The sequence below is a fragment of the Syngnathus leptorhynchus genome, chromosome 18, assembly GCF_054491065.1.
Source record: "Syngnathus leptorhynchus isolate UIUO chromosome 18, UIUO_Slep, whole genome shotgun sequence".
Classification (NCBI taxonomy): domain Eukaryota; kingdom Metazoa; phylum Chordata; class Actinopteri; order Syngnathiformes; family Syngnathidae; genus Syngnathus; species Syngnathus leptorhynchus.
In genome coordinates, this window is record NC_141212.1 from 1,218,364 (window position 1) to 1,233,103 (window position 14,740).

The 14,740-nt window shown below is 45.3% G+C and overlaps 2 protein-coding genes and 3 long non-coding RNA genes across 16 annotated transcripts; 3 read left to right on the forward strand and 2 right to left on the reverse strand.

The window, feature by feature from the left end:
* The first annotated feature begins 63 nt into the window (after nt 1-63).
* On the forward strand, nt 64-1,239 carry LOC147042167 (uncharacterized). The gene is made up of 3 exons (XR_015068887.1): nt 64-93; nt 304-593; nt 666-1,239. It is a non-coding gene; the product is annotated as an uncharacterized LOC147042167 (long non-coding RNA).
* Nucleotides 1,240-1,581: 342 nt separating this feature from the next.
* LOC147042168 (phospholipase A and acyltransferase 2-like) lies at nt 1,582-3,450 on the reverse strand. Its single transcript, XM_085937775.1, has 4 exons — nt 3,308-3,450; nt 2,430-2,550; nt 2,011-2,309; nt 1,582-1,949 (listed from the first exon to the last, which is right to left on the reverse strand). The coding sequence occupies exons 1-4, from the start codon at nt 3,323-3,325 to the stop codon at nt 1,866-1,868; spliced, it is 522 nt and encodes a 173-aa protein (XP_085793901.1). The 5' UTR covers nt 3,326-3,450; the 3' UTR covers nt 1,582-1,865.
* An 881-nt stretch (nt 3,451-4,331) lies between these two features.
* On the forward strand, nt 4,332-8,096 carry angel2 (angel homolog 2 (Drosophila)). Of its 2 annotated transcripts, none has more exons than XM_085937594.1 (9): nt 4,332-4,556; nt 5,415-5,884; nt 5,965-6,185; nt 6,260-6,329; nt 6,410-6,828; nt 6,898-7,027; nt 7,112-7,184; nt 7,272-7,405; nt 7,484-8,096. In XM_085937594.1, the coding sequence occupies exons 2-9, from the start codon at nt 5,422-5,424 to the stop codon at nt 7,645-7,647; spliced, it is 1,674 nt and encodes a 557-aa protein (XP_085793720.1). In that variant the 5' UTR covers nt 4,332-4,556; nt 5,415-5,421; the 3' UTR covers nt 7,648-8,096. The 2 variants fall into 2 exon arrangements, with proteins under 2 accessions (XP_085793720.1, XP_085793719.1); XM_085937593.1 differs by lacking the exon at nt 4,332-4,556 and adding an exon at nt 5,052-5,208.
* Nucleotides 8,097-8,403: 307 nt separating this feature from the next.
* On the forward strand, nt 8,404-12,681 carry LOC147042170 (uncharacterized). 3 transcript variants are annotated; one of them, XR_015068984.1, is made up of 5 exons: nt 8,404-8,715; nt 10,103-10,282; nt 10,653-10,679; nt 10,795-11,037; nt 11,256-12,681. It is a non-coding gene; the product is annotated as an uncharacterized LOC147042170 (long non-coding RNA). The 3 variants fall into 3 exon arrangements; XR_015068983.1 differs by having other exon boundaries at nt 10,650-10,679; nt 10,795-12,680; XR_015068982.1 differs by having other exon boundaries at nt 10,795-12,679.
* Nucleotides 10,080-12,140, reverse strand: LOC147042171 (uncharacterized). Of its 9 annotated transcripts, none has more exons than XR_015068980.1 (12): nt 12,041-12,140; nt 11,841-11,984; nt 11,724-11,749; nt 11,611-11,634; nt 11,499-11,539; nt 11,384-11,436; nt 11,253-11,310; nt 11,081-11,169; nt 10,647-11,002; nt 10,492-10,580; nt 10,340-10,413; nt 10,080-10,263 (listed from the first exon to the last, which is right to left on the reverse strand). It is a non-coding gene; the product is annotated as an uncharacterized LOC147042171 (long non-coding RNA). The 9 variants fall into 9 exon arrangements; XR_015068977.1 differs by having other exon boundaries at nt 11,837-11,984; XR_015068981.1 differs by lacking the exon at nt 11,611-11,634.
* Nucleotides 12,682-14,740: the final 2,059 nt, after the last annotated feature.

The window sequence follows — 14,740 nt, forward strand, 5'->3', positions numbered from 1 at the left end:
TTCCACTCCAGTCCTGCAAGTGGCAGTAATGCGCATTAACAAGAATGATCGGTGTCATGTTGTGTGAACATTCGAGCCAAGAATTATGTTGGGGTGAGTTTCATTTTAACAATATTTGCCCCTTGGCACTATTTTGTTGCTTCTATAGACACGTCAGACTTTTTATGCATACATTGGCAACTTTATTAGGTGCACACTTCCGTGACGGTCAACGCAAAAAAAGTATATATTTTTTATTTTAGACAGCCAGAACCTCCGTCAAGGCCAAACAAACGTATGGGCACTTTATGTTTTCCACCCCAGTCCTGTAGGTGGCGGTAATGGTCATTAAAAAGCAGGAACGCGGCGAGCTTTTACTCACCACAGCGCCCTCTGCCGGAGCTGATGGCTCATTGCCTCGCCGTTTAGGAAAGTATTCATGTTATTTTTGAAGTCAGCAGATTGACTTGATATGATCTTCTATTTACAAAATTCTCCACACGATGCGTGTGTGTGTGACTAGGAAGGGTTTTTCGAGTCAACGATGTCCTGTAAGATTCTGGTAGCTGACTTGGTCTCTCTATTTTGAGGCTTGGTGCGGAAGGAGTTCATGAGTTGAGTCTCGTCTGAGCAACACAAACACGGACTTGAGAGAACAAAAATGAAATGTTGAAAATACTCCTCAGGTGCATCCACTGCTGAGAACGTTTGGTACCGTCGACGAGGATCCAACCATTTAGTGCCACCAACCAATATTGTGGGTGAGGGTCTCGCCCAGCTTACTGTGTGTGAAATTCAGGCTTTGGAATGATGAAGATGATGCTTGCAATCAAAACAAAGTGCCATGTGCCCCTAAATTGCTGCCATCCTTGGACCGTTTGGATGAAACATATTATCAAGATGTTTGGAAACCCTTTTGATTTGTAATCTGCTCACCTGTCACGCCATAGTGCAAGACATAGCCATCGTCGTCGTACAAGCCCCAGTGCGAGTAGCCGATCGGACACGAGAACTCGATCAGGTCTCCGAATTTGGCCTTTGACGAGATCTCCTCAACCTGACACGTCATTATCGTTTTTATTATTGTCATGTGACATGGATGTTATTATTAGACGTGCTTGTGTTGAGTTCAAAACATGCTTGATTTTTCTTTTGACTTCCATTCCAATGTTATTTTTTTCTAAATTTGGGAATTTAATCCCGATGAGTCATTTATTAATATTTCGTCATCTGCGCAATGCGTTTCCGTCATGCCTGTCGAGTCAGTCACGTATTAAAGAGCTGCGGCTTTGTTGCATTAATTCCTTGAAGGATTGAGCCAATTTTATTGATGCTATAAGTAAATATTGTGTATCGTGATATCATGGTTGCCATTTTTCTCATTTTTGGGATATAGTTGTGCTTCTTACCTGTGCCTGCAGATCCATGTTGCAGTCTTCTAAATTCTTAGTTTGAGGTTCGAGTTTATGTGCACGCCAGTTGAACGTTTTGAATTCAAGCAGGTTGGACTGCATTGCAAGCTCGTTACCTCATGTCAATTCCTATTTAACGTGATCACATTGGATACTTGGTCAGGGAGCTCATTCAATAACACTCAATGCATACAAAATATATTTTTAATTGATATCAGAGAATTAGAATCTCCGTCAAGGCCAAAACAAGCCAATACGTACATCATGTGTTTGACTCCAGCCTCGGAGATGGCAGTAATGGTTGGAACACAGCGAGTTTATTATACCCACGACAGCGCCCTCTGCTGGAGCTGAAGGCTCACTGCTTCACCATTCAGGTAAATTATTTTTAAAGTCAGCAGATTTCCTATTATCACTTTGTATTATGTTTTATTGATGAAATTCTAGAGACAATTGTATGCGTTGAGTGTGCGGCTAGGAAGGGGCTTTGGAGTCAACGATTTTCTGGAAGGTGCTGGTGGCTGACTCGCTCTCTTCGTTTTTGGCCTTGGTGGGAATCTGTGGACGTGTCAGTTTTAGCTCATCTTTTACGTAGACCTCGGTTTTGTCGAATATGTACCTGGTTGCAGATGGCTTTCCCGTATCGCACAAATGTGGCAAAGTGCTCGCAGTTTAGCCAGAAGAGGTTGTAGGGCAGCTCCACGTCCTCCAGGGCGTCACGCCGCCGCCTTATCTCCTCGGGCGAGGATGCTTTGAAAGCGTGACGGTTGTTGCTGATCAGGACGTGGACGCCTTCGGGGACGGTGACCTCGCCCAGCGGAACCCGGCGAATACGGGTGGCGCCCAGTAGTAGGTCACCGCAGATGGGGAACCAGCTTTGGAGTGATGTGCGGATGTTGCCCAAGATGTGGTTCTCCTCTGTGCAATGTTTGCAAATGTCTACTTACTACTGTGGAAAAACTTCCCTAAACACATTATTCAGACATCTGGGAACTTGATTGGAAAAAAAAACAAAGAAGAAAAATCACTTCTGCTCACCTGCCACGGCAAAGTGGATCACATGGCCATCGTCGTCATACACGCCCCAGTGCGAGTAGCCGATCGGGTACGAGAACTCAATCAGGTCTCCGAATTTGGCCGTCAATGTGATCTCCTCAATCTTGTGAAATTGACAAATGACGTCATTAACCTTTTTAGTATATGACGTCACGTGAATGTTGTCGTTTTGGCGCAAATTCTATTCTTTTGTGTGGTGACAAAATATTTTTGGGAATGTTATGTATGTTTGTATGATAGCGACTTTAGAAGACAAACTGTTTTGTCTTTCTTTGGCATTCTTTTTCCCGTTAGCTTTGTGACGTTTCTCACTTTAGCCGCTAGAGGGCATTGTTCTCCCTTTAAAGGTTTCTTGGCTGTTTTAAACAAAATATGGAAAATAGTTACTATACTAGATAGCTATGTAAAATCCTGCAGATCAGTGAATAAGTCAGACCACAACAGGTGATGAGAGGCGCGTGACACTTGTACCAGTGTTCAAGCAGGTTGCACAACATTGCTGTCCAACTGGTAAAGTCAAAAATAAGCCCAAGGCACTATACAGTCTGAAGCATCAAAGTTTCAAGGAAGTAGAGCGTGTTGTCTGAATGAAATAGTAAACATCGTTCTTCACATCAAAAATGTCCCCAATGCTTACTGTTATATCTTTGTCCAGTGCTATTCAGTAACTCAAGGTTGCATTATTTTTTTTCTTCCTAAAGGAATCCTTCTGTCATGCATGAACCTAACCCTGAAACTTATCTATTTTCTTGATTTAGACCCCTAAAAAAAAGTTGCGGTTTTTAAGTGCCCTGTGACCTCACAGGGTCTCAGTTCAGGTAAACAATTACCAATCATTTTCGCTATATAGTGCTTCTTACCTGCGCCTCCAAGTCCATGACTGCTTAGCTTGAGGTTGACTTGTGCGTTAGTGTGTGCGTGCGTGCGTGCGCGCGCGCACCTCCGCCTCAGCCGGTTCGACGCGTTGTGTTCAGACAGGTTGGACTGCATTTGAATTAATTGTAATTGTGTGAGTCAAGAAGGGAGGTGGCATCTTCTTTCCTTCGTCAAGGAAGCAAAAAAGCCTCCTAGAACAACTTCATTCCGGATTCATCAGAGACACTAAATGTGACAGGCAGGTGATGGTGCCTGATATATATATATTTTTTTTACACGAGCACATTGACAACTTTATTAATTGCACAATTCAGTAACACTCAATGCAAAAAATAGAATTTTATATTGAAGACAACTCAAACCTCCTCCAAGGCGAAACATGCTTACATCATGTGTTTCACTCCAGTCCTGTAGGTGGCAGTAATGATCATTAAAAAGCAGGAACACGACGAGCTTTTGCTCACCACAGCGCCGTCTGCTGGAGCTGATGGGTCACTGCCTCGAGGTTTAGAAATGTATTCATCTTATTTGTGAAGTCAGCAGATTTACTGATACGACTTTATGTTATCTTCTATTTACAAAATGCTACACAACATTGTTTGTGTCGAGTGTGTGTGTGTGACTAGGAAGGGTCTTTGGGCTCGTGATGCACTGCACAGGTGATAAAGTCAAAATATGTGGAAAAATATGAAAGAAAGTTACAGTAACACAAGGTTGCATTTTTATTTCTAGAGGAAGCGCTTTGTCATGCATGAACCTAACCTACAAAACTGATCTATTTTCTTTCTTTTGAGCCCTAAAAACGTTTTTTTTAATGCCCTGTGACCTATATGATGTCAGTTCAGCTAAAACGGTCATAAATCATTGTTTCCTTATTTTGTTATGTTATAATACCTTGCCTGCCTTGTGTGAAAAAAAAAACGTCACCATATACATTTCCATGTGAGCTCACTGTGATGTGTCATAATTAATTTGCATAAAAACTGGGGAAATTACTGATAATTATGATAAATGACCTGAAGGGGTCGCCACAGGAGCTGTCGGCCGGCCGGCCAAGGTCCACCACGGCACGGGAACGTCACGAACCCCCTCTCCTAAATCGATCCCACCATACATCGTGCTGATATGGATGACAAGCAATATGTGAACACGTCGCTGTAGAAAAACTGACATGTGACATGTTGTAACAGTGGCGAATATCCTGGCAGCTGGCTAGTGGACACACGTAGACACGTAAGTCACAACTTCCTACTTTTAAGACGTTTTTTATTATTTGGAAAAAGATGGGGACACCAACATGGAATCTTGATTAAAATGTGCAAAATTACGTTTTCAGTGTGAGGATGCTACTCAAAACCAAAATTGAAAATAAGAGAATTTGTTTCCGTTCGGGACGCCGTTTTAATCCATCGACATGTTTGTAGTGCATTTCCTCGCCTTTTACATTATAATAACTGAGAAATAAACTACATATTCCACTGACCTAAAAGAGGAGGCGACTGACGGTGCTGCGTTCAAGATCTTACGTATTTCGGCCTTACCACGAATGTAAATTGGGTTTTATAGAGGAAAGTAGGATCGCGTAGTTTACCGTATTTATCACATATTTATCAGCTGTTTAACTGCAATATTTAAGCTTTTTATTCATTGTTATGAACACATTTGTACAGAAAGCTATATATTTTCATACATTCCAATATCCTGAACGCATCAGGGGGTTTCGACGCCTTCTTCTTGCGTAAACGATGACGTATAATGTCAAGGACAGTTGGTGTTTATTTTTCTCAACCAGAGCCATTGAAACATTTCTCACTGTAAATCCTCATTAGTTTTATTTTAGTAACATTTTTGTAACTGATCATGTCTCCCTCACTGATCGTGAAACGTGAGTAGTCGAAAGTCATCGATCTCTCGGTTTAATGTGTAACTTTCTTTTACTACTTTTCTTTTGTCGTTTCGATATTTGAATCAATGTTTCAGGTATGTCGTTGTGCTTCATATAAGGCGAATTGGTCACGTGATTAGAAATCAAATTATGTTTATATGTGTGGACATGGCGTGACAATCAATGAATGCTCTTTGTGCTTCCAGCCACGTCATGTTTCTTGGCCAGTTGAGCGTCGTTGGGACAGGCCTCCTTCCCCAACATCTGCCCATCTGCCGGCAGGGATTCGTCTGCTTCATCAACGCTCTTTGCTGGAGGACAAGTTCTCGTTTGGTGTCCACCTCCACCGGCTTCATGATGGAGCACGAGCCTCCTTCCAAACGCAAAAGGAGCGCTGAGAAGAAGATTCGAAAAGATGAGCGTGCAATCAAAGGATTAAGCGCCGGCAGGGAATCCTGCTTGAGGGACACAAGTCCACCTGGGACGGATTTGAGTGGGGATTTTAAGAGCAAACACGTGACAAGGACTCTTGAGGACCAGAGCGAGTGCAAAGACGGAGGCTGCGTGCCACATCCACGCCGCGGGTCGGAGGAGGAGTCGCTCGGAGCTTCCTCAGAGGAAGCGGTCGGGGGGACTCCTCCTCCCGAAATTGAGCCGGTTGTCCCTCAGGCGCAAGGTGAGCGTGTGGCTCGTATGTGTCAACAAACTGCCATCTTTTGAGGAATTTGTAAAAAGATTTGTCTTGGGCAAATTAAGGTTGGAAATCGCTGCTGCCCAGACGCTGGGAGGTGTCGCCAGTCGGCGGCGCGCGCGTAGGCGGCAAAACGTTGGACTTCTCGGTGATGTCGTACAACATCCTGTCGCAGGATCTGTTGCGGGCCAACGACTACTTGTACTCGTGTTGCTCGCCCGCCGCCCTGAGCTGGCAGCACCGGCTGCACAACCTGCTGGCCGAGCTGAAGCACTACGACGCTGACGTGAGGCGGCCGCGTCGCACCCAGGTAACCTCTGCTGAGCGTGACCTTTGACTTCAATGCATTTGTCCCCTCAGGTCCTGTGTCTTCAAGAAGTTCAGGAGAACCACTTTAAAAATCAGATCAGGCCCGCACTACATGCACAAGGTATGTTTTTTTTTTTTTTTAATTACATAGAGCTGATGGAAATGAGCGAATTGTAATTTTTACACTGTGTGTGTTTTGAGGTTACGAGTGCGTGTACAAGAAGCGTACGGGCAAGCACCCGGACGGTTGCGCCGTGGCCTTCAAGACTTCTCGCTTTTCCCTGCTCTCGTCCAATCCCGTCGAGTACTTCCGGCCGGGCGATGCCCTCTTGGACCGCGGCAACGTGGGATTGGTCCTCCTCCTGCGGCCGTCTGGCGCCGCCGCTGACGAATTTATGTGTGTGGCCAACACGCACCTCCTGTACAACCCGCGGCGGGGCGACGTCAAACTGGCCCAGCTGGCCATCCTTTTGGCCGAGATCAGCCGCTCGGCCCGCCTCTCGGACGGCGCCGCCCACCCGGTGCTTCTGTGTGGGGACTTCAACTCCACGCCGTGGAGTCCGCTTTTCGCCTTCCTCACCAACGGACGACTCGACTACCGCCACCTTCCCGTCGGCACGGTCCGAACCAATCTCTCTTGGCCACTTGGATGATTTTCGCTGTATTGTAAATAGCATTCGTGTGCGCAGGTGTCGGGTCAGGAGAACAGTTCTCGGGGCCAGCGCCTGTTGGAGAGTCCCATCTGGTCTCCCGCTTTGGGCATCAACCAGCGGTGCCAATACGAGAGCACGAGCGCCTCCGCCGCATCCTCGTCCTCCGGTCGGTCAGCCCCGCCCGCCGCAGCTGGAGCAAGTCGCCTACGTCTCGGCGAAACGCTCACGCCGTCTTGTGCTTTGTGTGCAGCTGAACAAGAAAGCTCCCAGCTGACGGCGAAAGAAGTTGCGCAACGAGCGGTCGCCGACAAGTCTCGAAAAAGGTTGGACTGGGAAAGTGTTGAAATATATCTTAAGAATTTTTAAGAGATTTTTGGGGGCTACAAAAATGTCTATGTGTGTGCGGGCAGGTGGCGTCTGGAGCACGACGTGCCGTTGCGCTCGTGCTACCCACCTTACCTGGCGCCGGACGGGCGCGGCGCCGTCACCACCTGCCACTCGCGCTGCGCCATGATGGTGGACTACATCCTGTACACGCCGTGCGGTACGCGCAAGCGGCCGCCACCTTTGGAAGGTTTCATCACGCGATCCGCTGACGTGAAGCGTTGCTTGCCTTGTTTAGAGTCGCTTCCCGGCGGGCGGGGCCTTCAGCTGCTGGGCAGGCTGTCACTGGTGGGCCAGCACGAGTTGGAGCGAGTGGACAGGCTGCCCAACGCGCGGCACTCGTCGGACCACTTGCCGCTGCTGGCTCGCTTCCGCTGGATGGTGGGCGAGCGCTCGTCCTGACAAAAGGACATTTCCATGACCAGACTTGAAGCAAGGCTTACATTTGGAAAAAAAAAAATTCTCCACTTTGCTGTTTCTCTCATGAAGCTCGCTCTTCCAAAACTGGTGGCTTTCGCAGCAGAGAGGTTTTTGTTTTTTGGAAGATGGGGCGCTGATTTCAGCTGTCTTTTTGTTTTTCATAGTTGTCTTTGTTTAAGACATTGATATTTATTTTAACAGTTCTTACATGTTTAAGGTTCTTACTGTAATTTTTGGTTATTTTATGGCTGGTTGCCATGTTTTTATTTTTAATTGTTTGATTTTTATTTGCTAATGTAGTTATAAGTAACAATAGGCATTGATACATAAAGACGTGTACTATACAATGGATTGGAAAAAATGATTCCAATCCTGATGATTGATTGATAAAATGAGAAAAAAAATAAAACATTTCACACTTCAACCAGATACATACAGACTTGGCTCTTTTATAATATTGCATTTCATAATGCTCCCACGCAATGTTTTATCTATCCCCTCCATCATCGTGCATAAAGATGAGTTTGTATTATCACAAATCATGAAAGGTTCAGAGTAACCTTCAATTACAAACCCCAAATAAAACTTACTATACGTGATAATTTTTTTTCCTATAAAGCCTTACTGCAAATGTGATTGTTCAAATGTGAAGAGGCAGTACCCAGTGACGTGCTGTGAGGTTCATGACTTGAATTGAGCTTTCTCGGCTACCGTACACTTCCGCTTTCAGCGGGCAGCTAGCTCTTCAGGTTGTTACCATTTGGGCTTTCGAGTGAGTCATGTCAACTTTAACCAAGCTTTCGATTTGCTGTATGTATGTACACGCATACATGTAAACAATGACATGAAAGGAGAAGATTTGTTAGTCGTTAGGTCAGTGGAACTCGCTAGCTCTCGTGAAACAAGAGGTGGTGCGTTAGCTAGCACGCCTACCCACCGACAAGTAGCACTCACTCGGCTGTCAATCAATGGATAATGAACCAAAGCGTTGTTTTTCCATGTCCAAACTTGAAGACTGGAGGCTCCACGTCGGCTGCTGGTCGTCGAAAGGTAGGTTACCTCCCCATTTTGTTTGCCTCCTAATCTTAGACGTAGAAGGTCGTGACTTCAAATATTCCCAAATGTTATCAAAGGACATTTGAATTGGTCATTTCCCAAATGAATCATGTCCTGATGATTATTTGGGACACAGTGAAAAGTAACAAAAGAATGGCTCAACGATGGTTAAAGTGACATGTCAATACTTTTGAAAAATGCATTTGAACTTCAAAAGTATCGTTTTGATCATAGTTGGCACACATGAAAAGTGAAAGTGGACCACTGTGTTCTTCTAAAATTATGACTTGAATCTAAAGAAAAAAATGGTGTTAGTTGGTAGTGTTATGTGCTTGAGGAGCTGATGTCATCTTGTCATGGCACACCAGGGAGAAGGTGAGCACACGCAAGCAGCTGACATCTCTCACAAAACCTCTGAAAAGTGCTGGTGCTGGTACTGTGGAGTACCTGGCACTTGGCTTTTGTCCCAGTGAGAGATGTTTGCACTGTTTGCATGTGCTCACCTTCCCCTGCCTAGTGCCTGCCACGAGAAGTGAGCGAGTGTACTTCATCTGCTTCCATACAGGCAGACAGGGCCTTTTTAAACTGCTTTTCTATTCAATCAATTGTTCAAGTGTCTTTTTGTGATTGCTGAGCAAATGTGCTCATTTGATGTCTTTCATGCTTGCTGGTCACTGCAAAGTACTGTTTGAAAAGCTAAGTGTCTGTCCACTACTATGTTTTCAGCAGCCTTGAGGTGAGCATCACTGCAGCAGAGCCAAGTGTTTGACTGCTTCTCGCTCGCTCTGTGTGTCTCCACATGAGTCAAAGTGATGCAATTGTACAATTGCAGTCACTTTGAGTCCTGCGGAGACAGTGAGAAGCAGTCAAAGACTTGGCTCCGTTCAGTGGCTGAAGGCAAACACTCAACTCAAAGCTGCAAAAAGCCTTCCAAAACCTAAGTGCCACTTTCCCCGCCTCCTAGCTCTGCCCAAATTCAGCCTGGCCAATCACGGCTTGGCTCAAAATTTGCATAACCACGCCCACTTTGTGTCAGCCAATCAGAATGCAGCATTTGCACATCTGACCAATCAGATTGCTCCATTTTAATGAGGCCACGCCCACTTTTAGCCTGACCAATCGCAAATCATCTCATTTGCATGTCTACGGCCACTTTTGCGCCAATCACAGCCTTTCATTTCCATGGCTCCGCCCAGTTTTAGAGCTCTCAGCCAATCATGAAGCAGTATTCCAGTTTTACCCCGCCCCTTTTCTCAAAAAAGTTCACCGAAAAAAAAAATCCAAAATTTTTTTGGGCTGGAAAATATTTTTTGTTGTGGGGTTTGAAAACGAAGAGTTGAAAGTTTGTGTTATTTGTAATAAAGCTTTATTTGTTTTGCAGAGTAAACATTCAATCACAACAAAGTAACAAGTTGGTTAGCAGTCTGCTTGTTGCCCAGTGGTGAAGTGGTCGGCCCGAGGGACGAGTGGTCAAGCGGTCAGCTAGAGGGATGAGTGGCCAAGCGGTTGGACAGAGGGACGAGTGTTACACCATGCCCAGACCTAAGACAAAAAGAGATTGGCAAGTAAAGTGTCAAGTCAACATTTTGTCCAGAAAATAGTTTGGCATGTTACATACCAGTGCGCAAGTAGAGTTGTGCATTACACCAGGTATTCCTTGCGGCATGACCAGGAAGCAGACTTTTGTCCTTGCTGCCTGTCACAATAGGGGGGAAAATATTAGTGGAATTATAAGATTGTGCAATAAGCATTTAAAGTGTCTCAGGTTGCCTTAGTAACAGGGAAATTGAAGTCTTGCTAGTCTGGAGCTTTGCTCTGGTACTCAACTTCCTCCGCGAGCAGGTAGATGTTGGTCCACACTGGACAAACAAAAATTCAAATTTTAAAACCTGTTTGCTAAAATGTCATTACTTCGCTTCTCTTACCAGCAGAGGGCTCTTCAGGCAGCACAGACCCAGGTGAGCAAACTCACAGTAGACCGAAGACAAATTGTGGACCAAGATTTGTCACCTCTACCTGGAAAGAAAACACAAAAACTCCATTTAAGTTGACTGCTTTTCTTTTTCATTGTAGACTGGAAGCAGCCGGATGGTCACTGGTGCACAGTTCCTGAAATGTTGTCAAGACTCTCCAGGGTGGACACCTGCACACAACACAAACGAGAGGCCATCAACTCTGAAAATGGAGACAGCCTCGAGGAACCTCGGCATGGTTTTGTAAGGCTTTTTCCTTTGACCAGCAGGTGGCAGAATTTCCAACTGCATTTTTACTGGAAAGTGATCTGCAGGAAGAGGGAGGCATAAAAAAAAAAAACAGGTAAGCACTTTTAAACAATGCCAAGTTAATAGTAAGTTGTCACCTATCAGCACTTCGGCCAAGAAGTTGATCATGCCACAGGTTCAAAACCTTGTAGATCCATGCTGCAGAAACCTGGTCCTTTGGCACCACCTGGTGGACAAAAGGAGTAAAAACAAGCTGAAATGTTTGACACGTGTCAAACAAACATTTGGACTCGTGCGTGCGTGTTTCACCAGTGAGGAATGGAGGGCAGCTCCGGGACGGACGGCTCTCCAAGCACAGCTTGCTGGTCTGAAAGTCAAGGTAAGGTGACAACCACTCTGCATTTTAACAAGCAAATTGGGTTGAGCAAGAGTAGACCTACCTGCAAGTGTCACATGAAGCCATGAGAGGACTGCAAGGCGGCCATCTTGGACTCTGCAGACAAGAAAAAGAACAAATGTTTGCTTTAGTCAATTTGCCAATAAAACTACTTTTACCATTTTGCAGTCAATCTGCTCCCTCTATTCCAGATGCAGGCCTGTGGACAGAAATAAGACAATTAGAGCAGTCGATTGACTTGAAAACTCACAGAAAGTCCGTCGGCCATGCCGGGGTCGTCTTAACGATTGGCACCTGCAGACAGAAAGCAGAAATTAACACCAAAAATATTGGAGTCATTCATTCTCTGGTGGATTTATGCAAGCGCTGCTTTGTCTACTTACCTTCCGGCGCTGTCGTCCAGACGTTGCTAAATGTTTGGGCAAAAAAAATAGTGTTAGTGCTCTTTCCACACGGTGCATGCGTGCTTCAGTTTGCAAAATGTAGCTGTACTTACCCACCGTCAATTGTTTGGTTGCACGGCAAATGAATGCGTTTTGGTGGTCGTTGAAGACGCTAACTGCTAACGCTAGCTTCTGCAAACGTTTTAGCTTGCATGCTTGCAAGATGGAAGCACGCTCACACGCCCAAAGTGCAAGTTGACGCTGAAAGAGAGCAAAAGCAGTTAGTTTGAAAAGGTTAACAAACGTTGAACACTTACCTTGTGACTTTCAACGCTGTCGTGCAGCAGGTGGACCAGAGCAGCGTGGCGCCCGCTCGCTGTCAGAGGAAAGAGTGAGCGCCGTCGCGTTCGTGACGCCTTTTATAGTCTTTTAGTGATGACGTCATCAGAAGGGGGAAAAAAAAAACTTAAAAAAAAAAATTCGACATGTTTGGCGGTCCCTGGTCTCGAACCAGCGCTGCAATCATCAAAGTCAATGGCGTTATCCACTCGACCATTGTTTGATGGCCAGATACTGAAGAATTATTTGTATTATCCTAAATTATGACGCGATCTTCAGGAAAGGTTCAGAATAACCTTCAATTACAAACACTTAAGCCCAATGTGTAAGATCTCGAATGGTCGAATGGTTATAGCTTTTCCCTTCAGTTTGGGTGAGGCGGGTTCGAATCTTATAAGTCCTTCTATTTAATTTGCAAAAGCTGCGAAGAGCAAGTCTCGAACCCGAGGCTGCTGGACACCAACCCAAGACTTAAACCACTCAGCCATTTTGACGTAGAATTTTCAGAGTTTTTTTTATGTATTGATAGTATGTTTCGCGAAATCAAGGTCAATTGATTAAATTACAACCGCTTTTCTAGAACACTCAATACTGTAGTGGATAAAGCTTTTGTCTTATGTTCGGGAGAACCAAGTTCGAGTCTCATACTGTTGCAAACTTTAGTTCAAAGTTTGCTTCATCTGGGTCTCGAACCATGATCTCCCGATCACCGGTCCAAGTTAAAAACCACTCTTCCATTTTAGCAGCGAATCTCGCCGATTTTTTTGGGTAGTGTACTTTAGAATGTCAACCTGCTTAAACCAAAACTTGACAGAACATTCAATGGTGTAGTGCTCAAAGCTTTTACCTTATGCGCGGGAGAACTCGAGTCTCCCACTATTCAAACTTTGGCCCAAAGTCTGCTTCATGTGGGGCTCGAACCATGTTCTCCCGAACACCGGGCAAAGTGAATAACCACTTTTCCATTTCGCCAGCGAAGCTCGGCCTTTTAATTGGGTAGTGAACGTTAAATGTCAACTTGTTCGGGTAAAAATGCTGACAGATCATTCATTGGTGTAGTGCAAGGGTGGCCAAGACGTCGATCGCGATCGACCGGTCAATCGCCAAGCCACTACTGGTCGATCGCGGGATATTAATTATTATTATTTTTGCACTTGATGCGTGTGCAAACAACGGCGCTAATGTGGTGAATTGTCGTCGTGGCTTCGCTGGTCTTCTCAAAACACTTGATGAAAAATGCTGGCTTTAAAAAAGGAAATGCTGGTTGGAAAAAGATTTGATTCAGCCGTTGTCAGAAGATGTTCTCTCACGCCCCACAGACACGATGTTCGGAAGCCCCCCCGTCTGCCAGGCAACGCCTTTCTTCTACCTGGCGAGACTCATGATCTCATCCCTACTCTTTGAGATCCTCGTGCATGCTGGCTCTCTGCCCATACAAGGTCCTCAACTTAGACACCTGTCAACCTTCTTGAAAGCAAGCACAATTGCTCAAGGCAAATCACCCTGGTCCTCCTCACCAAGTCGGCTCAGATGTCCTTGGGCCTCATGCAGAGACATACGTCGGCAAAAATACACCACACTAACAACACAACACCAACACGCTAGCTCGCGAGTTCCCTCTAATTGACAAGACAGCTCGAGTAGGGCGATGTACGACTCGTGGTTTGTGTTGTGAACGCACCGCAGCTTTTGGAAAGTCAGGGGGAGTTTACGTACCGCCAAATAAATCCGACATTTGAGTGTCTGGATAGGTCCAACTGGCTGGAATACTAGTTCAAGGTGGCCAATACGTCGATCGCGATCGTCCGGTTGATCGCCAAGCCACTACTGGTCGATTGCAGGATATTAAAACGTTTTTTTGTTTTTTTCCCCCCTGCACTTAATGCACGAGTATAGCAATGTACGAGCAATGCTCGGTGTTTTGAACGCACCGCAGCTTTTGGACAGTTACAGTTAGTTTATAAACCGCAAAATAATCGCTGCGGTGCGTTCAAAACGCCGACCATGCTCGTACATCTCGATACTCGAGCATCAAGTGCGAAATAAAGAAGATAAAACATTTTAATCAAACCAAGCCACTACTAGTCGATCGCGGGATATTAAAATTGTATTGTACATCGAGGACGTCTGGTCGAAAAAAAGAACATGTTCATTTTATGCTGGGTTACATAGGAGTGAATGGGGGCACTGCCATCTTGCGGTAGCTTGGCATCATTACATGAACTGCTTCATAAAGCCTGAACTGCTTGTTCATTTTACGCTGGGTTACAGACAAGTGAATGATTTTTCTGATTGGCTGTTGGGTCTGTGACGTCACATGGACACTCTATTAGGTACACCGCCATTTTCAGGTGTACCTAATAACAGGCCACTTCATTAGGGAAAAATCATGGTCAAAGTTTAAATGAAAGTGAAAAGTGCCACACCCAAACAACCCCCCACTTTCTGATTGGCTGTTGGGTCTGTGACGTCACATGGACACTCTATTAGGTACACCGCCATTTTCAGGTACCTAATAACAGGCCACTTCATTAGGGAAAAATCATGGTCAAAGTTTAAATGAAAGTGAAAAGTGCCACACCCAAACAACCCCCCACTTTCTGATTGGCTGTTGGGTCTGTGACGTCACATGGACACTCTATTAGGTACACCGCCATTTTCAGGTGTACCTAATCACT